The sequence below is a fragment of the Sciurus carolinensis genome, chromosome 14 (genome assembly GCF_902686445.1).
Source record: "Sciurus carolinensis chromosome 14, mSciCar1.2, whole genome shotgun sequence".
NCBI classification, from domain to species: Eukaryota; Metazoa; Chordata; class Mammalia; order Rodentia; family Sciuridae; genus Sciurus; species Sciurus carolinensis.
In genome coordinates, this window is record NC_062226.1 from 84,425,001 (window position 1) to 84,450,529 (window position 25,529).

Consider the following 25,529-nt stretch of genomic DNA (forward strand, 5'->3'; position numbering starts at 1 on the left):
TCCAAGATGATACAGTGTATCCAAACCCGAGATTAAATCCCAGGGACCTATTTCTTTTCTTTTTTTTTCTTTTTTTGTACAAGAGATTGAACCCAGGGGTGCTTAACCACTGAGTCACATCCCCAGCCCTTTTTTAAATATTTTTTTTTTATTTAAAGACAGGGTATTTCTGAGTTGCTTAGGGCCTCACTGAGTCGCTGAGACTAGCTTTAAACTCATGATCCTCCTGCCTCAGTCTCCTGACTCCAGTGGGAGTCAGTCACTCGCCTAAACCTTTCCTTTTTGAGGCACACACACACACATAATAAAGAGGCACTCACTCTTGCTCTAACTTTCCTTCACAGGAGGGTTATTTCTACAAAGCTACAGGTATAGCCAAGAATGAGTAGTTCATTTGCAAAAATATTGCTCACTTTACAAATAAGAATTAGTCCATAAAAAGTAGTATGTTAGTAGAATGTGGGTGACTCATTTGAGTGGCACAGTGGTAGATGAGCCCCTGTACTGGGAACCCTGGCCTAAAGCTAGCTTTCCTTTTTACCACAGCTTTACAGCAGGGTTCTAGGCAAGTCCCTTTTCTGTTTGGGATTCTTTACCAAATTAGGAGGGGATGTGATCCTGATTGTCCTTATCATGCTATATGGCTGTATAACCTATAGTTATATCTATAAGTTAAGATATAATTCTCATTAGTTGATATCTTCTTTCTATGGGCAACTAATTAAAATTTCTAAAATATAACTTTTCTTCCAGTTCTACTTTTACAAATGATTTATAATTTATTTTATTTGTTTCACTATTTATTAAAAAATTTTTAAATATAACTTCTCTTCCAGTTCCAGTACTTTTACAAGTGATTTATAACTTAGTTTTATTTGGTTTATTATTTATTTAAAAATTTTTACCTGTTCAAAATATGTACCTTCACATACTATTCTTATATCCAAAATTTGGAATTAAAAAAATTCTTTAAGAGGTATTTATGAGGGCTGGGATTGTGGCTCAGTGGTAGAGTGCTTGCCTGGCATGTGTGAGGCACTGGGTTTGATCCTCAGCACTATATAGTGTGAATAAATAAAACAAAGGCATTATGTCTGTCTACAACTAAAATAAATATTTTTAAAAAGAGATATTTATGAGGAGGTAGAGTGTTCTAATAATTGACTAAAGGTGAAAAATCAAGACTGCAATACTGTCAGGCAGCTTCTAAAAAGGGTATGATGATCTCAAAATGATGCTTACTTTCCTCTTATAAGTCTAGCTAATACTGCATCTGTGAAGTGGCCTACAATCTTGTCTTGGTCAAGAATTTTTTAAATTAAGTACTTACCTGGGCTGAGAAGAGAGAATATTCTGGCTCCTCCTCATGCAGAGCATGCCTCACCTTGTTACCTTGCCTAGTAATCTCCCTAAGTAGTCCAGTTTACCAAGCTGCCCTCACAAGAGCCCGTGGGAAGTGTTCCTACCTATGTCTACAAATCCCATCCCTTAGCTGACACTTTTATACACCCTAGGCACACAGGAAAAAGAAATGGAAGAGATATTTGTTGAGTCTTACAAAATGGAAGATATGCATAAAATATTTCTGCATTGAAGGGCAACAGCTGTCTATTGTTAAAGCAGTTGAGTTTAAGCAGAACTAACCACTTTCTTATTTTTCCTCTAAAGAACGACAAAAACTATAATCCCAGTGACTTGGGAGGTTGAAACAGGATTCCAAGTCCAAAGTCAGTCTCAGCAACTTAGTAGATCCTAAGCAATTTTGTGAGACCCTGTCTCAAAATAACAAAAAGGGCTGGGGATGTGGCTCAGTGATTAAACACCCCTGGATTGGATCCCCATTATCAAAAAAAAAAAAAAAAAAAAAAAAAGAATGACAAACTAAGGCTATCCAGACATGGATATGTTGGCAGTCATTTTCTTGAAAATAAGAACCTATCATTTTAAGGAATCCATCAATATTTGTTACAAATAAAGCTTGAATTTCAGGAAAAAAATAAGAATTCTGGAAAATGCTTCTGCCACTAAGAGCTTGACAGTTTCCAATACATAACAACTTTGCTAATGAGATCACTGATGATATTAACAAATGTGCTTTATTTTCCAAATAATCAGTGCATGTTGATTCAAAATTATATGTAGATAAAAGATCCAAATGACTAGATACAAGTAGGTTTTAGTGTATATATCTTAATATGACAAAATAGTTTTAAATCACACATTGCAAGTAAATAGAAGAAATTTATATGCTTTGAATTTTGATGCAGTATCAAATAATTTTCAAAATTATCTGAAAAAGTTATTAAAATATTACCCCTTTCAACTACAAATCTATGAGACTGGATTTTCTTCAGAACTTCAACAACATATTACAACAAAATGCTGAGGCACACATGAAAATCCAACTATCTTCTCTTAAGGAAGATGTTAAAGAGATTTGCAAAAATGTTGTACCTGGTATTTCTTAAGCTCTCTCTTCAGCTGGAGAACTGTAATATGCTGTGGTCCTCCTTCCAGGTTTCCAATGCCTTGGTTTGCTCGGAATGAGGTGAGGACAGCCTTCCTGACCTCTTGAGTCATGTTAAACCAGTCCTGCAGTTTGTGTTGCTGTTTTTGGTTTAGTCTGACGGCATCTTTTAAGTCCATCAGGAAGGTAAAGGCTTCCTCTATACAATTTTGGTAACCAAGGCATTCTCCTTTTAACTGAGTAACTTGCTCTTCAAGAGAATGGATCCTATTTTTATCAGGAGTGCACTCTCGAGGGATCTGGCTGGTTTGGCTGATACTACTCTGATGGCTTTGCAATGCTTCTCGAAGCAACTTTATCTCAAATTCCATTTCATCTATACGGTCTGATTCAGGGCTAAAGTTTAAAGTGGGTTTGTTTCTAATGTTCCGTGCTCTGTTGGCATATTTGAGAGAATTTAAGGACTCATCAAAATCCAAGGAGGATGGACTTACACATGTTATCATGACAGTCTTGGCACTTCCTCCTAGGGAATCTTTCAGAAGCCGAGTAATTTTAGCATCCCTGTATGGAATATGTGAACTCTTCCTACGTGGATCCCCAAGGGCACTTATTACATTTCCTAAAGCCAGCAACCCACTGTTGATCTGAATGGATTCTTTGAACCGTTCACCAGTATTTCCTGTTTTGGTTACTCTTTCTGATCCAGCCAAATCTACAAAATGAAACTTTGAGATAATATGCCGATGGGAATACCATGATCCATCTTCTGCTGCCTCCATAGTTTTCTCAACTTGACAAACGCTGATTGTAAAAATTGCATGTGATCTACTGGAGTGCTCATTCATCTGGGTGGTACCTGTATGTCTGGCTGCATTCCCCATCTCTAGAAGACTCATGACTTCATCCACACTCTCCACGTGGCATTCCTTGGCCCCAACAATCACTTGAAATAGCAATAGCAAGTTTTCATCAAAGTCCAGTATAATTAAACCAACCACACAAAACTTATCATTTGCTAAACAGTTCAGCTAAAATACTTCTTTTAAAAAAACATTTCAAATAGCAATATCAATATCATAATTAAATAATTTTAGAAAATTTCCCAAAGGAATCATTTTAGCAGATAGCACTCAGTTTGATGTTTAAACTCTATAAGATGTTACTTTTTAATCTGTTCTTTTGGAGCCAAACATCACACTTAATTCTTTAAAATGACTGACAAACTCTTGGACTGAGGTTATAACTCAGAAGTAGAGCATGTGCTCAGCAGACACAAGGCCCTGGGGTCAATCCCCATCATCAAAAACAAAGAACTCTAGGAAAAAAATCCTCTTAATTTCAATATGTTGATCTGCAAATTAAAAGAAAATAGATTAAATACATAATTTGAAAGAGCTAAATCAATGGTAAATATAAAAAGAAATTAGTTTCAGTTTTTTTAATATATAAGACACCCTTAGCTTTAAGGTTTTTTTGTATTGTGGAGTTATAATCAACTATGAAAATGTCAATACAAATAAAGTATGTTATTCATTTTAAAAACAGGCATGCCCTAAACAATATGTATGCAAGGTAAACAGATGAGATGGCAATTCAAAAAAAGCAAAGAAGTTTCTATTTCAACAACAGGATATAAAATAAAATAACTTAAACTTACTACCTGCATTCATTGTTTATATTAAAATGTTTTGAAAAATGAAAAGGTGCATTTGGGATTTGTATAAGAGGAATCAAGCTCTTGATTCTTTGCTCAAATTATGGTGCTATGCTTCCTCTTTGATCAGATCTTGTCATGTCACTGTTTTTTTTTTAATAATTTCATCTATATTATTTCTATAATGACATTTTTTAACAACCTTATTAATTTTTAAGTTCTAAAGTATATGTACATAAATAGCAGTATAAAAAGTATTAGTTTATTTCATATGGTAGGTAACAGTGAATATCACAGTAAAACTTCTACAAAATTTTTCCAATGTGAGGATATAACTCAGCACTATAGTTCTCAAACCCAGTTGCAAATCACCTGGTTAGTTTTATAAGAAAATAAAATTACAATTCCCAGGATCCATCCTTAGACCAATTAAATCAGAATGTCCGAGAAGTAGAACATAGAAATCAACATTTTTTAAAAAAGCTTCCCAGCTGATACTAATTGTGCAGTATACAGGCAGATATCACTGCTTCAGAAAGGTACTATAAGAGCCAGGTGTGGTGGCACATGCCTATAATCCCAGCAACTCAGGAGGCTGAGGCAGGAAGATCACAAGTTTGAGATCGGTCTCACCAACTTAGTAAGGCCCTAAGCAATTTAGCAAGACCCTATCTCAAAATTTTAAAAAATAATAAAAAGGACTGGGGATACATCTCAGTGGTAAAATGCCTCTGAATTCAATCCCCAGTATCAAAAAAATATAAAAAACAAAAAGGTACTAAAGAAAAATGAACAAAAGAAAAGTTCTATAAAGAAATCTGTCAAACAAAAAGCCAATTAGAGGAGAAACCAAGTCAAGAAAAAAAACAAAAATAACCAAAATGACCAGGAATACAAATCATATCTCAATAATAACCCTGAATGGTTTTGTAGTTGTATGTGAGTGCTAAGGACTGAACCCAGTGCTCCATGCATGCGAGGCAAGTGCTCTACCAACTGAGCCAGAACCCCAGCCCAACCCTGAATGTTAAAAGATTCAACAATATGCTGTCTTCAAGAGACTCACCGCCTAGGAACAGACATCCACAGACTGAAGGTGAAAGGTTGGGGAAAAAAAACATCACTCACATGAACCCTGTAAACAAGCAGGGGTTTTCTATCCTTATATTAGAAAAAGTGAACTTTAAACCAAAGTTAGTCAGAAGGAATAAAGAAGGACATTCCATATGCTTAAGGAAATCATAAACCAACAACATAACAATCATAAATATATATGCCCCAAACAATGGAGCATCTATGTACATCAAAGAAACCTTTCTCAATTTCAAGAATCAAACAGACCACAACACAATAATACTGGGTGACTTTAACATACCTCTCTCACCACTGGATAGATCTTCCAAACAAAAATTAAACAAAGAAACTACAGAATTAAATAATATAATCAACAATTTAGACTTAATGGACAAACATAAGAGTATTTCATTCACCATCAAGTGAATTCACTTTCTTCTCAGCAGCACATAGATCCCTCTTTAAAACAGACCACATGTTATGCCTCAAAGCAACTCTCTGAAATTAAAAAAAAAAATACTACCCTACATTCCATCAGATCATAATGGAATGAAACTAGAAATCAACGATAAAATAAAAAATAGAAACTACTCCAAAACCTGGAGACTAAATTACATGCTATTGAATGATGAATAAATAAAAGAAAAAAAAAAGGAGGAAATAAAAAATACTTAGAGATAAATGAGAACACTGATACAAAATATCAAAATCTCTGGGACACTATGAAGGTAGTGCTAAGAAGAAAGTTCATTGCATTGAGCTCATACACTAAAAGCATAAAAAGTCAATAAATGACCTAACATTACATCTCAAAGCCCTCGAAAAAGAAGAACAAATCAACACCCAAAGCAGCAGAAGACAGGAAATAATAAAAATCAGAGCTGAAATTAATGAAATTGAAACAAAAGAATTGAAAAAACTGAGAAAAGTTGGTTGTTTGAAAAAATAAAATTGATAAGCCCTTAGCTACACTAACAAAGACAAAGAGAGAAAAAACTCAAATTACTGAACTTTGTGATGAAAAAGGAAATAGCATGACAGATACTACTGAAATACAGAATATAATTAGAAACTATTTTGAAAATGTATACTCAAATAAAATAGAAAATCTCAAAGACATCAACAAATTTCTAGAGACATATGATCTACCCAAACTGATGAAGGAGGACATACACAATTTAAACAGATCAATTTCAAGCAATGAAACAGAAGACACCATCAAAAGCCTACCAATCAAGAAAAGCCTGAGACCAGACAGATTCTCAGCTGAGTTCTACAAGGCCTTCAAAGAATTAACGCCAATACACCTCAAATTATTCCAGGAAATAGAAAAGGAGGGAACTCTTCCAAATTCATTCTATGAGGCTAGTATCACCCTTACATCAAAAACAGACAAAGACACATCAAGGAAAGAAAACTTCAGACCAATATCCCTGATGAGCATAGATGCAAAAATGCTCAATAAAATTCTGACAAACTGCATACAAAAACATATTAAAAAGATAGTGCACCACGATCAAGTGGTGTTCATCCCTGGAATGCAAGGTTGTTCAACATATGGAAATCAATAAACATAATTCATCATATCAATAGATTTAATGATAAGAATTATGATTATCTCAATAGGCACAGAAAAAGCATTTGACAAAATACAGCATCTCTTCCATGTTCAAAACACTAGAAAAACTAGGGATACTAGGAACATACCTCAACATTATAGAAGCCATCTATGCTAAGCCCAAGGCCAACATTATTCTAAATGGAGAAAAAAATGAAAGCTTTCCCCCTAAAAACTGGAACAAGACAGAGATGCCCTCTTTGACCAATTCTATTCAACATCGTCCTTGAAACACTAGCCAGAGCAATCAGAGAGAAGAAATACAATTGATCAAGAACTACAAGAAAAAATGTTCATTATCTCTTGCAATTAGAGAAATGCAAATCAAAACTACTCTTAAGATTTCATCTCACTCCAGTCAGATTGGCAATTATAAAAAATACAAGCAATAATAAGTATTGACAAGAATGTGGGGAAAAAGGTACACTAATACACTGTTGGTGGGACTGCAGATTGGTGCAACCACTTTGGAAAGCAGTATGGAGATTCCTCAGAAAACATGGTAAGGAATCACCATTTGACCCAGTTATCCCACTCCTTGGTTTATACCCAAAGGGGAAAATCAACACAGCCACAATGTTTATAGCAGCTCAACTCACACTAGCTAAACTATGGAACCAACCTAGATGCCCTTCAACGGATGAATGGATAAAGAAAATGTGGTACACATACACAATGGAATATTACTCAGCCTTAAAAAAGAATGAAATTATGGCATTTGCATGTAAGTGGTTAGAACTGGAGAAGATCATGCTAAGTGAAATAAGCCAATTCTAAAAAACCAAAGGCCAAATGTTTTCTCTGATAAACAGATGCTTATCCATAGTGGGAGTGGGTAGGGAAGAATGAAGGAACTTTGGATTATGCAGAGGGAAGTATGGGGAGGGGCGGAATGGCAGGAATGGGAAGGATGGTAGAATGAGATAGACATTATTACCCTATATACATGTATGAAAACTTTTTTAATTAAAAAAAGAAATTTGTCAAACAAAGCATTTTGGTTGCGAATGGGTCAGTATACCAGACATACAGCAATCTGTCTTAAGATTATTTGTACATCCTTCCAAACCTTTGCAGGATTGATGTCAGCTGTGAAATATCTTGATCATTAAATTATTACAAGTAGTATAGTATATACTTCTGTGTTGCTTAATGCTAAACGATTAGATTTGTTTTTGTAATTTTTTATAAAAGTTCAGTAATTCTATTCTGTATGATACAGAAGTTCAGAATGTCAGTCTGAATTCTATCCAGAAGAGATAACTTACAACAATTTATCTAATAAGATCATAAACTACCATGCAGATTATTCAATAATAATGCCCATCTTCATTTCCTGAGCCTAGGAAAGTCTCCCCAGAAGTTCACCCTTCTAAATGTGTTATCTACTGAGGAGAAGAGGACAGCCAGGAACAGTCATTGCACCTTCCAACCTCAGAGCCATTGAAGAGCAACAACCGTGGCTCTGAGGTACCCTACTGACAAGGGCCTCAAAAAGGGCCATATGGTAACCAAGAACATGAACAAGTTGAAATGTAACTGCCATCACAGGCACCTCACCAAGCATACCAAGTTCATGTGGGACACACAACACATAAAAGAGAGAGAGAGAGAGAAAGGGAGAGAAAGTTGCTATTTCTGGGACTGAAGACAATTTTTAGTTTTCTTCACTATAGTTTTCTGCTTTGATAATGTTCTACAATGAAAATACTAGTTTTTAAAATCAGAAAAACAAGTTATTACTTTTTAAAATACTTGCATTTTGAACTGCATAGTGGCACACACCTGTAATTCCAGCGACTCAGGAGGCTGAGGCAGGAGGATGGTGAGTTCCATGCCAGCCTCAGCAGCTCAGCAAGGCCCTAAGCAATTCAGTGAGATCCTGTCTCTAAATAAAATATTTTAAAAAGGGCTGGAGATGTGGCTCAGTGGTTAAGCACCCCTAGCTTCAATCCCTGGTATCAAAACAAAAACAAAAATAAAAACAAAAAAACTTGCATTTTGACCCTACCATTACAATCTCCCATTTCCAAACCAAAGGGTATTTTTAAAAATTTTTTTTAGTTGTCAATGGATTTTTAAAAATTATTTTATTTTTATGTGGTGCTGAGTATCAAACCCAAAGCCTCACACATGCCAGGTAAGCACTCTACTACTGAGCCATAACTCCAGCCTACCAATGGGTATTAATTATTGAAGTTAACAGTTGCTAGCACAGAAAGGCAGACCTGGAAAAGCATAACAGAAGATGGTAAAGGTTAACATGAAGAAGCAAAAACATAAAAAAAAAACAAAACTCTATGGGGCTGGGGCATGGCTCAGTGGTAGAGTGCTCATGTAGCACAAGTGAGGCCCTTGGTTCCATCCTCAGCACCACATAAAAATAAAAATAAAAAAAGGTATTGTGTCCACCTATAACTAAAAAATTTAAAAAATAATTAAAAAAAAAACCTCTAAACTTAAAAAAAAGAAGAAGAAATAGGTATCCTGGAAAAAAAGAATTTAAAATTTTAAGACAAAGAAAGGAGTTTTGGGTCAACCTAGATGAATACCTAAAGGAAAAGTCATCCCTAATCTCTGTGGAAAATATACAAAAATAACTACAGCAGATATTACAGTCACACTGGAGTTCAAGCCAGAGGAAGGCAATTATAGGAAATCACTATCTTGAATTACAAATTAATCACTTTACCTTATGAACCAGTCTGAAGAACTACTTTTTCACACGAGTAATTAAGTAAAATTAATATCAGAAGATTGATAATCAATAAGCTATTCGACTTAAAAGTAAACATGGGCCATGAGTATGGCTCAGTGGTACAGCACCTGCCTACTAGATCCTTGGTTTGATCCTGGGCAGCATAAAATTCAATTAATTAATAAAAAGTTAAAAACAAGTTCAGGCTGGCCATGGTAGTACACACCTGTTATCACAGCTACTTAAGAGGCTGAGGCAGGAGGATCCCAAGTTTGAGGCTAGCCTCAGCAACTTAATGAAACCCTGTCTCAAAATTAAAAATAAACAGGGCTGGAGATGTAGCTCAATGGTAAAGAACCCTTTAGTTTAATCGCCAGTACCCAAAACAAAAAAACAAACAAAAAAATTCATTCTTCTCTATATTTGTTTTTAAATTTCTTTGGATATAACCAGAAACTGAATTAAAGCATATCTATTTGCTAATGAAGGCAATCAATTAAGTAGGCTACTTCACCTGTGTTTCCTTTTTCATCTTCTCGGATGTGAAGATCTTTCATGGATGTCTCCAATTCCAGAAGATCTCTTAGGTCTTCCTTGTATACTTCTATGTAGGATACTTTTATATTAAAGTTAATGCTAGGATTTTCAGAGATGCTTTGAAATATTTCTTGGATAGCACGAGGAATGATACCCTTTTGACCCTCCACAACTGAAGCTGAAAATTTAGAAAGGAAAGCACATCTGGACCTTAAAATATAAGAAAAGTTACTATCCAAAAATTTATACTTAATACATTTATTTGCTTATATTTCTATTTAAAAATTTTAAACCACAAAATAAAATTCATAGATTAAAAATTGTATATGCATCCCCTTACTCAGGATTTATTCATATATTCATTCAACAAATATGACTTAGTACCTACTATGTACCATGGACTATTTTAGCACTCTGGGAACCATCAGTGAACAAAACAGGAGAAAAAAAATTCCTGTTCTTGTGTGATTCTACTAGGGAGAAACAGTAATAAAAAAGTAACTGTGGGGCTGGGGATATAGCTCAGTTGGTAGAGTGCCCACCTCGCATGCACAAGGCCCTGGGTTCAATCCCCAGCACACACACACACACACACACACACACACACACACAAAACTGTGCTGGGTGCAAAGGCACATGCCTATAATCCCAGCAGCTCAGGAGGCTGAGGCAGAAGGATTTCAAGTTCAAGGCTAGCCTCAGCAACTTAAGCCCTAACCAACTTTTAGAGAGACCCTGTCTCAAAGGGCTGGGGATGTGCTTTGGTGGGTTCAATCCCTGTTAACAAAACAAAACAAACAAAAAGAGGATAACTATAAGTAAATTTTATGGTACATTAAAAGGGGTGTATCTGGAGAAAAAAACAGGACAGGATAAAGGGACTCTGTCAAGTGGGAGGTGTTTGCAACTTCAAATAGGAAGGTCATGGTAGATATCATTGAGAACCTGACATCTGACTAAACAATTCAAAAAGGTGACAGAGGGACACTGAAGGCATTAAACTGGAATGATTCACAAATGGGGCGTCAGTGTGGCCAGAAAAAAAGGGAGGAAGGGAAGAGGACAGGAAGTGAGACTGGACAGGTGACAGGGCCAGATCATGAAGATCCCTGTAGATCATTATATACTTTAGGTTTTATTCCCAGTGAGGTAGGAACCACTGGAGTAGAGCAGTAACTTACTCTCACCTGAAATTTTAAAAAGATCATCTGGCTGTTGTGTTTGGCAGGGGCAGAAGTGAAGAGACCCCTTAGGAGGCAACTATAGTAATCCAGGAATCAAGGGGGCTACAAGGTAGAAATGATGATGGCTCAGACCAGAATGGTAGCTGGATTTTGGAGTTATACTCAAGGGAAAAGTCATTGAACTATCCTGACAGATTGGCTGCGGAATGTGAGAGAACTTAATGAGTCAAGGACAACGCCAAGGTTTTGTCTTGAGCCCCTGGAATTGCCATCAACTGATATGGGGAAGAATGGGTGTTGAGTTGGTTCATGGAAAAAACAGCACAAGTTCAGTTTTTAACTTATTAAGCTTGCAATGTCTATTATACATTCACTAGGTTGAACAGACAGGAGGATCTATGAGTCCTCAAAGTTCATGACAGCAGACTGAAGGAAGAATAAAGTCAGCTACATATAAATAGTATTTAATGTAAAGAAACTGGAAGCAATCACCAAGGGAAGAAGCAGACAGTCAAAAAAGATCATCAAAAACTGAGCCCTGGGGCACTTCATGTATTAGCTCACTTATAAGAAAGCAGCAAGAGAGCCTGAGGAGGGACCACGCTCTTCAAAAGGAGGAAAACCAAGAATGTGGTGGCCTGGAAACCAAGTGGAGATTATGTATCAAATATGATAATAGGTCCAATAAGATGAAAAATGAAAACTGACCATTGGATTTAGCAAATTGAATATCATTTATGATCATCTTACAAGTACAGTTTCAATAGTAGTGGAGGATAAAGCCCAAATGGAGTGAATTTAAGAAACAGGAAAAGGAGAACTGGACACTGTGGAATCACAGACTATACTTTCAGGTTCTGATGCAAAGATAAGCAATGAAGTTGGATGGTAGACAGCAGGGGAAGTGGAAAAGAAAGGGCTGATATAAGGAACAGTAAAAGCTAACGTATCTAGTATTTTAATTACTGTTCACACTAAAATACTATTACTATTAAAATTACATCACTATAATTGATGATAAATTATGTTCGCAATGATCTATTTATGATTATCTACTATTTGAAATATGTGGGCAAAAATTTAAAACAATAATTCCTAGTTTTCTCAAGAATATAAGCAAACTGTTACTTTAATACACTATGAGAATTTAAAATGGTACAGCCTTTTGGGAGTACCATTAGCATCAAAAGTTTTTAAATGATCATCCTCTAATTCAGAAATACATATGTGCATACGTCCTAAAGAAACACATATGTACAACAGGAGTGGTGACTCATGCCTGTACTTGGGAGGCCGAGGCAGGAGAATCCCAAGTTCAAGGCCAACCTCAGCAACTTAAAAAGACCCTCAGCAACTCAGTGAGACCCTGTATCAAAATAAAAAAATAAAAGGGACTGAGAATGTAGCTTACGGATAAAATGCCTCAGGGTTCAATCCCCAGTGTCAAAAAAAGAAAAAGAATACATATTTACACACCCCAAGATGTTATGTACAAATTAATAACTTAAATTGCTTAAATTGCTTATATGAAAAAAATCAAAATAACCTAATAATCTAATAAAAGCATAACTAGCTAACAATGGTATACCATGCACCTAGGGTAATAACAGATGTCTAAGATCTATGAATAAAAGAAAAGCAATTGTACAGTAAATCTTATCTGATAAAAGGAAAATATACATATCTATACAAAAAATACTTTTGAAAACATACACACAAAAAATTTAAAATTGGTTACCTTTGGGAGTTAGAATAGGAAGTGAAAACAAAGGAACATCTTAATTTTTTATCTTATATTTGTCATATTTGAATTTTTTCCATTAGAAGTCATTTAAGGGTTGGGTTTGTGGCTCATAGTAGAGTGCTTGCATAGCATATGTGAGGCCTTGGATTCGATCCTCAGCACCACATATAAATAGATAAATAAAATAAATGTCCACTGACAACTAAAAAAAATTAAAAAGAAATCATTTAAATATATAAATTATAATTTAAAGGGTTTCTTGTTGTTTTAATTTTTTTCTATTACTAGGGATTGAACCCAGGGTGCTTTACCACTGAGCTACATCCCTAGCCCAGCTTTTTTTTTTTTTTTTTTTTTTTCCCCATTTTGTGACAGGGTCTTACCAAGTTGCAGAAGCTGGCCTCAAACCTGTAATCCTCCTGCCTCAGTCTCCCTAGCAGCTTGGATTACAGGCATGCATCACCATACCCAGCAATATAAAGTTTTAAAATAAGCTAAATAAATATATTTCAGAGAAATGGAAAAAGCATAGAATAAGGAAGCTTATAACCAAATGACAAGCCAAACCAATAAACTAAATATATAATTTTAAGACAAAAACAAAAGATGTGCTAAAATATATTATTGAAAGTCCCATTGAATGCAATAGGCACAAGTGGCATTAGTGAAGCTCAAAGCAAGTAGGTATAGCAGAAATGTCCACTTTTATATAAATGGTTGAATTACGTAAAAATATATAAAAAGTATGTTATATATTCCATAAATATGCCATGTCATTTTATAAACACATTATCTTTCTAATTCACCAATTCACTGTTCCTTAAATACTAGATTCAAGGATGCAGACCTTGGCTTATTAAAAATCCTTCTATATAAAGGGCTATCCTTACCCAAATTGACCCCATCCCTGGGGTATTCACCAGTGTCCCCACTGGGAGTCATGGTGATAAAAATTCTGAAGTTTTTAGACAATGTAATTTTTGAAGCAGAAGATGATGTAGGGGAACCAAAAAATACTGGCAACTGACCCCACAGAAGACAAACCTATTTCATAGTTCTTTGTACTAAAATGTCTCTCTATTTAGATCATTTGTTACAGTCTGGGTAGAATCCCAATTACTAGAGTTATTTATATTAGCAAGAATAGTTTTTTTTTTTTTTAAAGCACTTATATCAGTCGTTTTTCTTCACTCAAGAGAATCTACTGAGATTGGGTGGGGTAGAAGGGTGAAGGCAGCTTGAGTAGAAAGGGACAGAAATGGCGGGGAATCAAGGCAGAGAGTCTGATGGTGACAGGGTATGTGTGCAGGAGAGCTGCAGAAAGGTCAGTTCTGCCCAGGCCTGGAAAAAGAATCCAGGAATGAGAAAGAGAACACATGTATATGACTATTTGAATCCACAACTTCCACAACCTGGAACACAGATTAGTACCACAACATTTGAATGAACATTTATTTATGGCCCATTTTGTTTCAAAAAAGAAGTTAAAGCAGCTTTACAAAAACACCTATGACAGACTCAAACAAACATCTGTATACCAGTGTTTACAGTGGCATTATTCACAAAAGCCAAAAAGGAGAATATAAACCAAGTGTCCACTGACAGAGAAATACATAAATAACACACAGTATATACATACAATGGGATATTATTCAGTCAAAAAGAAATGAAGTTCTGATACACCATAATATACTGAAAGAAGCCTAAAGCAGAAGGACAAACATTATATGATTCTATTTCTATAAAATATCTAGAATAGTCAAATATTTACAGAGATAGAAAGTAAATTAGAACTAGCTGGCAAAGGTTGAGGTATTCGTTGCTTAATGGATACAGAGACTAAAATTTTTGGAGACAGTGGTGACAACTGTATTAACACTGTGACTATATTTGACACCAAAGACCTATATACTCATACTTACAAGTTAAAATGGTAAATTTAATATTATGCATGCTTATGTATATTTTACACAATTTTAAAAATAGTTTTAAAAAGTGTACAAGATAAAATTGAAAATAAATGGAGGTATAAATTGAAACTTAAGGTTAAATATGTTTTTGTGAACAAGCTTTTGCATTTTCAGCGTTGCTTCAGAGAAAATATATTCTAAACAATAAAAGTCTGCCCTCAAATGAAACTTTAAAAAATAACTTGCTTTTGCTTTCTAAGTTGGATATAGTGGGACACACGTGTTTGTTTTTTTGTTTGTTTGTTTGGTTTTTTTGGCAGGGTTCTCTCTCTTTTTTTTTTTTTGTCTTTTTCTTTTTTGGAACTGGGGATCAAACCCAGGGCTTCGAGGGCTGGGATGTAGCTCAGTGGCAGAGTGTCTGCCTCTCATTCCCAAAGTCCTGAGTTCAACCCCCCAGTTCCAAAAAAACACAGGAAAAAAAAAAAAACCCAGAAAATGTGAGGCAAGGTACTTTGCACTGAGCTATGTCCCAGCCCAGTGGCACAGACTTATAATTCTAGCAATTTGAGAGGCTGAGATAGGAGGATAGTAAATTTGAGGCTAGCTCAGCAACTTATTGAGGCCCTAAGGAACTTAAAAAGACCCTGTCTCAAAAATTAAATAAAATAACAACAACAACTTGCTTTCAAGTAGATCACCAAAGTAGATTTGAGGCAAAACTCATCTTAAAAATCTGAACCTTTATTAACTCATTAAGTCCCATTTTTCCAGATTTGGGATGCTTACAACAATTCAAATTGAGAAACAAATATACCAGTATAGTAACTTTTAAAATAAATAATGTTTTTAGAGTTCTCTTTTTGAGAAAAATTAACAGGTGCATGACAGACCATTTAAAAATATATGTATTTACATATACATTTGAAAAATATACAGCAGATATATAAGTGCTGCATTATTATTTCCAGCCTATTTTAATGCACCCATATCAATTTCATTGAAATATTTGCAGAATTAAAAATTTGGAATTTAGTGGGTAACTTGGATAGCTGCCTTTCTCCTAATTCAAGATGTAAGACTGCCATCATGTGGCAAGTAAAGGAAGTTGTAGTTTTTTACAAATATAAGAAAATGAAAATTCCTTTTCAAAAACTTCTAGGAATTAGCCGAAAATATCTAAATTCTTTCCAACTGTAATATAAATAAGCAATCTAGAGGAGCCAAAATATTCGACTGACCATCAATAGCTCATTTATTCCCCATATCAGTAGATAATAAGGCACAATTTAAGAAGTTGAATGTAAAATATTTAAAATAAAGCTTAAATATGTATTTTGGTAACCTAAGAAACATTTGAGGGATGGGATTATAGCTCAGGGGTAGAGTACTTTCCTTGCATATGTGAAGCCCTGGGTTCAATCCCCAGCACCATAAGGAATAATAAAACAAAACCACCACATTTGCAATGTTGGTCTTATATTCCTGAAAGACTAGATCAAAGAGAGAACCTGTCAAGTTTGATACTTCAACAGTCATCATTTAGACACTACATACTGTTTAAAGGGTATACAAGAGTTTATATCATGACCTCTTAATAAAAATCAATATACACTTGAATGGATTAACTGGGTGGCAACTATAAGGCAGGTAGAGAGTGGCCGGAGGTTGTACGTCACTGGGGGCTTGCCTTTGGAGTATATATTTTGTCCCCAGTGAGCAGGGGTCTCTGCTTCCTGTTGCAATATCCTGGGCTGCTTTCCTCTGCCATAGTGTTCTGCCTCACCTCCGATCCAGGGCAGTAGGGTTGGCCCATCTATGGACTGAGAATTCTGAAACCATGAGTCTCAAACTTTTTCTCTTCTACATTATTCTTGTCAGGTCTTTTAGTTACAGTGGCAAAAAAGTTGACTAAAAGAGCAAGAATCCTCCACCCTCAATATCTGATAAGGTTCCTCATCCTCTACAATCTCCCAGGGGATGTCTGATTACCCTGGCCTGTCTTGGGCAAGAATCCTATTAGTTCAGTTTAGCCAGAATTTCTCTTACCCTTGATATTACCTCTTAGTAATTTTCTATCAGACCCACCCTGTTCCTTGGCTATAAATTCCCACTTGCCCATACTGTATTTGGAATCAAACCCAATCTTTGTCCCTTACTGCAAAAATCTCACTGCAGTGGTCTCTACACTCATCACAACAATCCTGAATATAAAGACTCTTTTATTTTTTCTTTCTTTTCAGTACTGGGGATTAAACTCTAGAGCACTTTACCACTGAGCTATATTACCAGCCCTTTTTATTTTTAATTTTGAGACAGGGTCTCACTGAGTTCCTTAGGATATCTCATTCAATTGCTTAGGATCTCGATAAGTTGCTGAGGCTAACCTTGAACTTTCAATAGCCTGTCTCAGCCTCCAAAGTCACTGGGATTAGAAGTATATATCACCATGCCCAGCCTGAAGACTTTCTTACCACAAAAGGAAAAAAAAAAGAAAAGAAAAGAAAAGAAAAAGGTTATGAACAATCTCAGCAGAGGAGTTGGCTTTCAATCCCCACTCCATCACAATCACCTAAATGAATGATTCATTTCCTTAGCTGGAGCTCCTCATGTTTCAATGAAGAGAAATGATTTGCAGGGTCCCACCAAGTCTATAACAAATCCCATGATTCTACCTTTTCTACTCTATTATTACAATTAGGAGAAATTATATTCTGAAAGATTCTTGAAACTACATAATAAATTTCTCTTCCTGCCCCTAACTCCTAGTTGCAGGTCTATTAATATTTACAAATGTGTTAAAGAATGCAAAATCTGATCATATCAACTTATCTCTTTTTTTAAATTCTGTTCAAAATAACAAAGGTTTAACACTGAACGTTGTCTTAAATATCTTTCCTCAAGAAAATACCATGTTAGATTATTTAATGGAATTTCGATATTTAAAAACTAATCTGTCAAATATAATGATCTTAAGATCACATTTGATTATCCTATTTATTCTTAGTCTATCAATATGCTAAACATCAACTGTGTCAGGTATTGTCATATTTTCACTTTTTTCTATTTTCTCAAATAAAAGTCAAAGAGTATGAAAATCTTACCAACATGGCCTCCTCCAATGGTGTATGTCTTCCCAGATCCAGTTTGTCCATAGGCAAAAACAGTTGCGTTATACCCCTCAATGAGTGATAACACTAGGGGCTTTATACAAGTATTATAAACTTCATCTTGAGTGGAATTTTTGCCAAAAACAAAATCAAAAGTAAAGACTCTATCTCTCCCAATGATAATTTGCTGGGTGTTTGGAATAACTCTCACACAAACTTGATGATTATGAAGAACTTCTTTGCAAAGTAGAGGTCTAATTCTTACAGCGACTTTTACTGGTATTTCTTCCATGGCAGCTTAGATTTTACTAAATAGGTTATCTATTTAATGTTCAGTATCTAGTGTGAGAAACATCCATTTTATGTAAGATCTGGACTCCTGTGTATCAAAACAAAAGACAAATTATTGATTCTGCTTACCTTAATAAAACTACCCACAATTTAAAGCAAAGTCAATTAAAGCAGAATTCTTTTTTTTAGTCAAAAATAGTTAAAAATAGTAAATCTGTCTTGGAAAGTACATCATCATGGGCTAGGGCTATAGCTTAATGGCAGAGCACTTGCCTAATATGTGTGAGGACCTGGGTTCAATCCTTAGTACCACATTAAAAATAAACAAAGGTATTCTGTCCATCTACAACTACAAAAAAAAATTTTTTTAAAGAAAATACATCATTAATTTATGGATAAAATGATATGATGTCTGAATTTGCTTCAAGTGGGCAGAGGCCATGAGTTGGTAAATTATGAAGCTAACCATTAAGTACATGGAATTCCATTGTGCCTTTATTTCTACAATGATAATTTTCACACATTAATCTAAATATTGAATAGTCAGAGAGTTAGAAAATTCAGGCAAGAAAAATAATAAGTAAAAATACATGTGAGAAAGCAAACATTTGTATTAGATTTTGTAGCTGTCTATTGAAAAATAGTGTCTCCTCTTTGCCAGAAATATCAGAAGTAAATCCATTAAAACAGTTTTAAGAACTCCTATTTAAAGTTTAAAATTTTTTAAATGAAATTTTTTATTCCCAGCTACTCAGGAGGCTGAGGCTGAAGGATCACAAGTTCAAGGCCAGCCAGGGCAACTAAGTGAGACCCTGTGTTTCAAAAAAAAAATTAAGGGACTGGGGTTGTGACTCAGTGGTAGAGTGCTTGCCTAGCATGTGTGAGGCACTGGGTTCAATTCTCAGCACCGCATATAAATAAATGAATAAAATAAAGGTCTATCAACATTTAAAAATTAAAAAAAAAATTAAAAAGGACTGTGGATATAGCTCAGGAATACAGCATCTCTGGGTTCAATCCCCAGTATCAAAACAACAAAAATTTAAACTGGTGCCAGGAACAGTGGCATATGCCTGTAATCCCAGACGCTCAAGAGGCTGAGGCAAGGGGATCACAAGTTCAAAGCCAGCCTCAGCAACTCAGCAAGATCCTAAGCAACTTAATGAGACCCTATCTCAAAATAAAAAAAAAAGAACTGCAGATAGGCTTCAGTAGTTAAGGGTTCCTGAGTTCAATCCTTGGTACCAAAAATAAATAAATAAATAAACAAACTGGCAACTAAACAATGAATGCCCTGAAAATTAAATTAAGAAAATAATTCCACTTATAATTAGTATCAAAAAGAACAAAATACTTAGGAACAAATTAAATAAAAGATATATAAAAGATATACCTGAAAGCTACAAAGTATTGCTAAAAGAATATAAAAGAAGATCTAAACAAATGAAAAAAGACTTATGTTCATGGACTGGAAGGCTTAATAGTGTTAAGACGTCAACATTCCCCAGATCAATCAATCAAAATGCCAATTGACTTCTTTAGAGAAATTGATAAGCTAATCCTGAAATTTACAGAAACTCATGGAACACAGCCAAACCAATCTTGAAAAAGAACAATAAAGTAGGACTCACACTTCCCTAATTTCAAAACAAAGCAACAATAACCAAAACAATGTGATGCTGGCATAGGACATATAAATCGACACAAATGAACTAAGAATCCAGAAATAAACCCTAATGTTTATAGGCAATTGATTTTCAATAAGGGTGCCAAGATAATTCAATGGAGGAAGCACAGTCTTTTCAACAAATAAAGGTGACATGAATATCCTCAAATATAAAATGAAATTGGGGGGCTGCGGTTGTAGCTCAGTGGTAGAGTACTTGCCTAGTCTATATGAGGCACTGGGTTTGATCCTCAGCACCACATAAGAATAAATAAATAAAATAAAGGTACTGTGTACATCTACAACTAAAAAAATTTTTTTTAAAGAATGAAATTGGACTTCATTCATATATATATATATATATATATATATATATATATATATGATAACCAAAATGAACCACAGACCTTTAGGTTTTTATTTAAGAGCTACAACTTATCCTAAAGGAATAGGCCAAATAAAGGAATAGGAATTCCAAATAGGAATAGGAATTCCAAATAGGAACAGCCAAATAAAGGAGAAACCAAGTCATGTCAAGATCTGCAACTTTAAAATTTTTAAAAGAAGACACAGAGGTAACTTTTCGTGACCTGGAATTTGGCAATGGTTTCTCAGATATAGCACCAAAAGCAAAAAACAATTAAAAAAAAAGACAAACTTTAAATGAAAAAATACTTAAAACTATGTGCCTCAAAGGACACTATCAAGAAATAAAAAACACGGGGCCCAGAGGCACATACCTGTAATTCCAGCTACTCAGGAGACTGAGGTAGAAGGATCACAAATTCAAGGTCAGCCTCAGCAACTTAGTGAGACAGTGTCTCTAAATAAAAAATAAAAAGGGCTGGAGGTATAGCTGAGTGGTAGAGCATTCCAGGGTTGGATTCCCACTAATGGTAAGAAGGAAGGAAGGAAAAAAAGAAGGAAAGAAGGTAAGCAGGCAGGAGGCAGGCTGCTGGTTTGGGAAGAGAAGAAAATATTTGCAAGTCATAATTTAATAAGAGACTTGCATCTAGACTATATAAAGAATTATTACACAGTGAATCTCCACATCATGCACAACCACAAGACTGGGATCCTAATTATAATAAGATATACTCCATGTTCATATACATGTGTCAAAAAATACTATACTGTCATGTATAACTGAAAAGAACAAATAAAATAAAATAAATGAATAAGAACTATTACAACTCAAGAGACTTTAAAAAGCGATTTTAAAATGGGCAAAAGATCTGAAAAGGCAGTTCATCAAAGAAGATATACAAATGTCCAAAAGCACATAAAAAGTTGCTCAACATCAACTCCACACCCACTAGTGAGACTATTAATGAAAGAGATAGATCATAACAAGCATTGGTGAGGATGTAGAGAAACTGGAACTGTCACACACTCCTTGTGGGAAATGTAAAATGGTATAGACTGGCAGTTCCTCAAAAAGTTAAACACAGACTCAGCAATTCTATCGTCAAGAGAAATGAACACGTTTGCAGAAAAACTTACACATCCATTTCCACAATCTTGGTAGGATGAAGTTTATACTACATAAAAGTTTTAAAAATGTAACAAACAAGTAATTTATGACAATTTTTAAGTACAGATAATGAAAAGTAATCATTTTGGGATCAGGCTAGTTTCTTTGGAAAGTTATGTCTTGAACACTGTCATTAATCTAGCAGCCTACTGGACAGAAAATAACATTTTACACACTGCATGCTATGAAGATGTTAATGACAACACATTTAATATTAAATAGCCTATTTAAAAACTCTACATGCATTTATAATTCTAAATGGACAATCTGAAAAGGATCACAACAAAAACCATTTACATCATGTTACTAGGATCCCATTGAGAGTATAAAAATATTAGATCCCTTGGGCTGTAAAATCCCAAAACAGAGCCAACAAGCTATCTTTTACAGTCAAAATAAAGAGATACACCTAACCTTGGCAGTTTTACTCATTCTAAAGAAATTCTGCACGAGAAAAATAAAGACTCCTATGTATGGTAAATTCCTTCTTGGATCCTAAAGGACTTTCACAATCGTTTGGTATTGGAAATTTTTACAGACTTCAGGGATGCTGAGTTGATTCTTCCAAATGTCTGAATACCTACAATTAAAGTCTGTATCATACATATCATTTTATTTTTTTATGCCATCACATTAAAACAAAAATTATGGTCTATGTTAAGCCAAACCCATCTGCTTTCAATGGAATTAATAATAATTTAAAAAATCAAATGTAACTAGGATATTTTCACTTTTTTGCTTTCTATGATGGGAAAATCTATAAACAAATTCGGCCATAGGGGCAATTCACCCCTAGGGGCAACTGAAATTCACCTAATCATTGAAAAAAATAATAATCGTCATAAGTATAAGGTTTGTAAATTCTCAAGAAATCCAATTTTTTTTTAAGTCAATAACACTTCAGATTCTAATTATAGTCATCAGATGCATATGTATTATTGGTTATAGATGTTTAAAAAATCAATCTGATGATGGAGGAAGGAGGGACTGTATAGAGGGAAAAGAGGGGTGGGAGGGGTGGGGGGGAAGGAAAAAATAACAGAATGAATCAAACATCATTACCCTATGTAAATGTATGATTATGCAAATAGTATGCTGTTACTCCATGTACAATCAGAAACAACATGTATCCCATTTGTTTACAATAAAAATAAATTTAAAAAATAAAAAATAAAAAATCAATCTGATGGACTAGTAATATTTAGACATCTCAATGGGTATTTTATGTGTGATCAAAAGTGAGCGCAATACTTGATCCCTGATGCCATGTCACTGATCAGGGTGTCTCCAACTACCTTTGCCATCTTAATGCTCTTGGTTTCTCAGAAAGTAGTGGTTGTCCTAAAACTTGTGGTTTATTAATTATTAATATTTTAATAAGAAACTTAACAGCAGATGGATAGTGAATCGTATAAGAATCCCATAAAAGGCCCCACATGCATAAATGAGATAAATCAGTAGGTGAAGAGGGGAAAATAAAAAAAGATTTTTAAAAATTATAGAGGACAGTGTTATTTAAGAGGTATTTCAAATAAAGAATCTGGGCACCCTTTCTCTTTTTTTTTCACTATCACCTGTTACTGAGGGATGCTTCTGGATTTCCACAGCGCTTGAATACCTAAGATTCAATCTATAGGACAGAAAGGGAAGGGGGAAAAAAAAAAGGGCCTTCAACAAAACAGAAAGTTTCAATCTCTACGACCAGAAAAGGAGGCCTGCAACAAAACAAAACCCTCCATGACTGTGGGTCTTCCCGTCCCTCCTCACATCCCGCAGAGAGAAATACAAATCCGAGACGTACACGGGATGCGATGCGCCGGCCTTTCCACCTCTGGGGGACCCAACTTCCCTCCGGAACCGCCGCTCTGTCTCCGGCCGCTCACCGGGCTCCCAGTAACGACCCCCGTCCTCTCCGGCACCCCAACCGTCCCCTGCCCAGCCCGCGGCGGCCCCGACTCCCGGCCAGCGCCCCCTCTTCCCAACGGCGGGCCCGGGCGCCCCGCGGGCTGGAGGGCGGACGCAGGGGTGCCGAGGGCGGGGTGGCGCCCCGCTTCCTCGCCCCGCCCGGTCGGCCCGGCCCACAGCACACTGACCGGCTCGGGAAAACCCGGGTCTGCGGCGGCGAGCGCAGGACTCCTCGGCTTAGCTGGCCGGGTCGCCGCCGCCTGCGCCTTTGTTGTCACGGGTTCTCACGGCAACAGGCGCAGACTGCCGCGGACGCACCTCCTCGAGGCTGCCGCGCCCCGCCCCGGACCCCGCCCTGCCCCGGACCTCGCCCCGAGCCCCGCCCCAAGCCCCGCCCCTCCGTGGCGTAAGGCACACCCCCTTCCTTCCCCAAGGGACCCGCCTCTGGGAGTCGCTACCAACCCTAGCTGTATGGGTCAAGGCTTGGGACGTTCCCCGAACTGGTGAGTGCAAATTGCTCTTCAGGGGTCTGTGAAATTAATGTGAGAACTAATTTCTTTTTTTTTAAGTGAAATTTACAAAACATAAAATAAGCCATTTTAAAGTTTACAGTTCTGTGGTGTTTACTACTTAGGGGCGAAAGGAAGACTCTCCTAGCCCTCTGCAGGTTCGATGGAATGAACTGGCAAAAGAAAAAGCATATACATTTATTAACATGCAAAGGAGAAAAAAATCACAAAGACGTAGAGGAAAATCACAGGAGTATAATTACTCATTAGCTCAACATGATTCAGAAACTTACATGCTCTTTTGCCAAGAGGTGGCTCTTCTCCGAGAACTACACTTACATACTGAGGTTGCAAGGTGGCTGGCGAATTTGTTGAGAGCCAATTGCGGGAGGGTCAGGAGACAGGGTGAGTTTGCTTTGGGTTCAACGGGAGGAGCTATTCCTGTGAGTAAAGGGAGAGACATCCCAGTAACTGCTGAAGTTCCTTTTGTTTGGGGGGAACTCCTGCATTCTCTCCCTGAATGCTACAGCTTGCTCCATCCTGGTCCACTCTGAGAAAAAGGAAATTGAACTCAGTAAAGTCAAGATGCCCTTGGCCATCTGGTAAGCACCTCCACCTCCCCTGGTGTGCATGCAGAGACTCTTGAACCTACACATCTGGTTCCTCTTCGTGGGAGCATCTGTCCCTCTTTGTAGAGACATCTGTGGCACCACTGGTGTAGGAGTCATGGTTAAGCAGGACGTGAGAACCTAGGAATATTTACTCCCTTCTGGTCTGTTCTAGGTTCTCATCTGTTTGTTGTCCTTGTTTTTGGGAATTCCCTCTTGTTGTCTGGTTTTTGTTTTGTTTGTATCTGTTACTGTCCCTTTTAAGACCTGACCAATACTGCATTGACCCTATAGGTAGTCTCTTGGGGAAAGATCTTGGCTGGTCAGTTTAAAGGTTCCCGTGTGCTGGCCATGGTTTTGGGATGCTTCTGGTTGTCTCTCTCTGTGTGTTTCTTTTTTGTACAATCTTATAATTGGAGTTGGCCAGTCAGAGGTAAAGAAAGGTGCAGGGCCACCTATAGGTAGAAGCCTGTCTCAGATAATGTTTTATTGTAACAATCTGGCCTTTGAATAGCTTTTTGGATTATTATGCCCTCTTGGAGTTGGTCTGTCAAAGGTAAAGTAAGTGGACGAAATATGTATGTGCAGGTCTGTTTTAAAGTTTCCTGTCAGCCTTGTCAGTACTCCTCCCTTGTCTGCTTTTTTGTATTTGTAACTGGCCCTTTAAGATATGGGCCATGCTGGGGCTGGGGTTGTGGCTTAGTGGTAGAGTGCTTGCCTAGTATGCATGAGGCACTGGGTACGATTCTCAGCACCACATATAAATAAATGAATAAAATAAAGGTCTGTCAACATCTACAATAATATTTTTAAAAAAAAGATATGGGCCATGCTGTGTTGATCTTACTGGTAGTCTCTTGAGCAGAGAGATCTTGGATGAATAGACCACCTACAGGTATAAGCCTAAGAAAAAGATGATTTACTATACACAATATGGCTTTTGAATTTTTTTTCTGGATTATTATAGAATCTTGAAGTTGAAATTGGTTTGTCAGGGGTAAAATATGTGACAGAGGTTCT

The 25,529-nt window shown here is 36.2% G+C and overlaps 1 protein-coding gene across 6 annotated transcripts in view; it reads right to left on the bottom strand.

Moving 5' to 3' along the window:
• Kif27 (kinesin family member 27) overlaps window positions 1-23,687 on the bottom strand; it is an 81,567-nt gene extending 57,880 nt beyond the window's left edge. For 2 of the 6 annotated variants that reach the window (XM_047525703.1, XM_047525699.1), the window contains exons 1-4: window positions 23,289-23,687; window positions 17,991-18,375; window positions 10,029-10,229; window positions 2,455-3,413 (exon numbers count right to left, since the gene is read on the bottom strand). In XM_047525703.1, the coding sequence (XP_047381659.1) occupies window positions 2,455-3,413; window positions 10,029-10,229; window positions 17,991-18,288 (1,458 nt within the window). In that variant the 5' untranslated portion in view covers window positions 18,289-18,375; window positions 23,289-23,687. Of the gene's footprint in view, window positions 1-2,454; window positions 3,414-10,028; window positions 10,230-17,990; window positions 18,376-20,693; window positions 20,844-23,288 lie in introns of all 6 variants that reach the window. The other 4 variants (XM_047525701.1, XM_047525702.1, XM_047525704.1 and 1 more) reach the window with 4 other exon arrangements.
• Window positions 23,688-25,529: the final 1,842 nt, after the last annotated feature.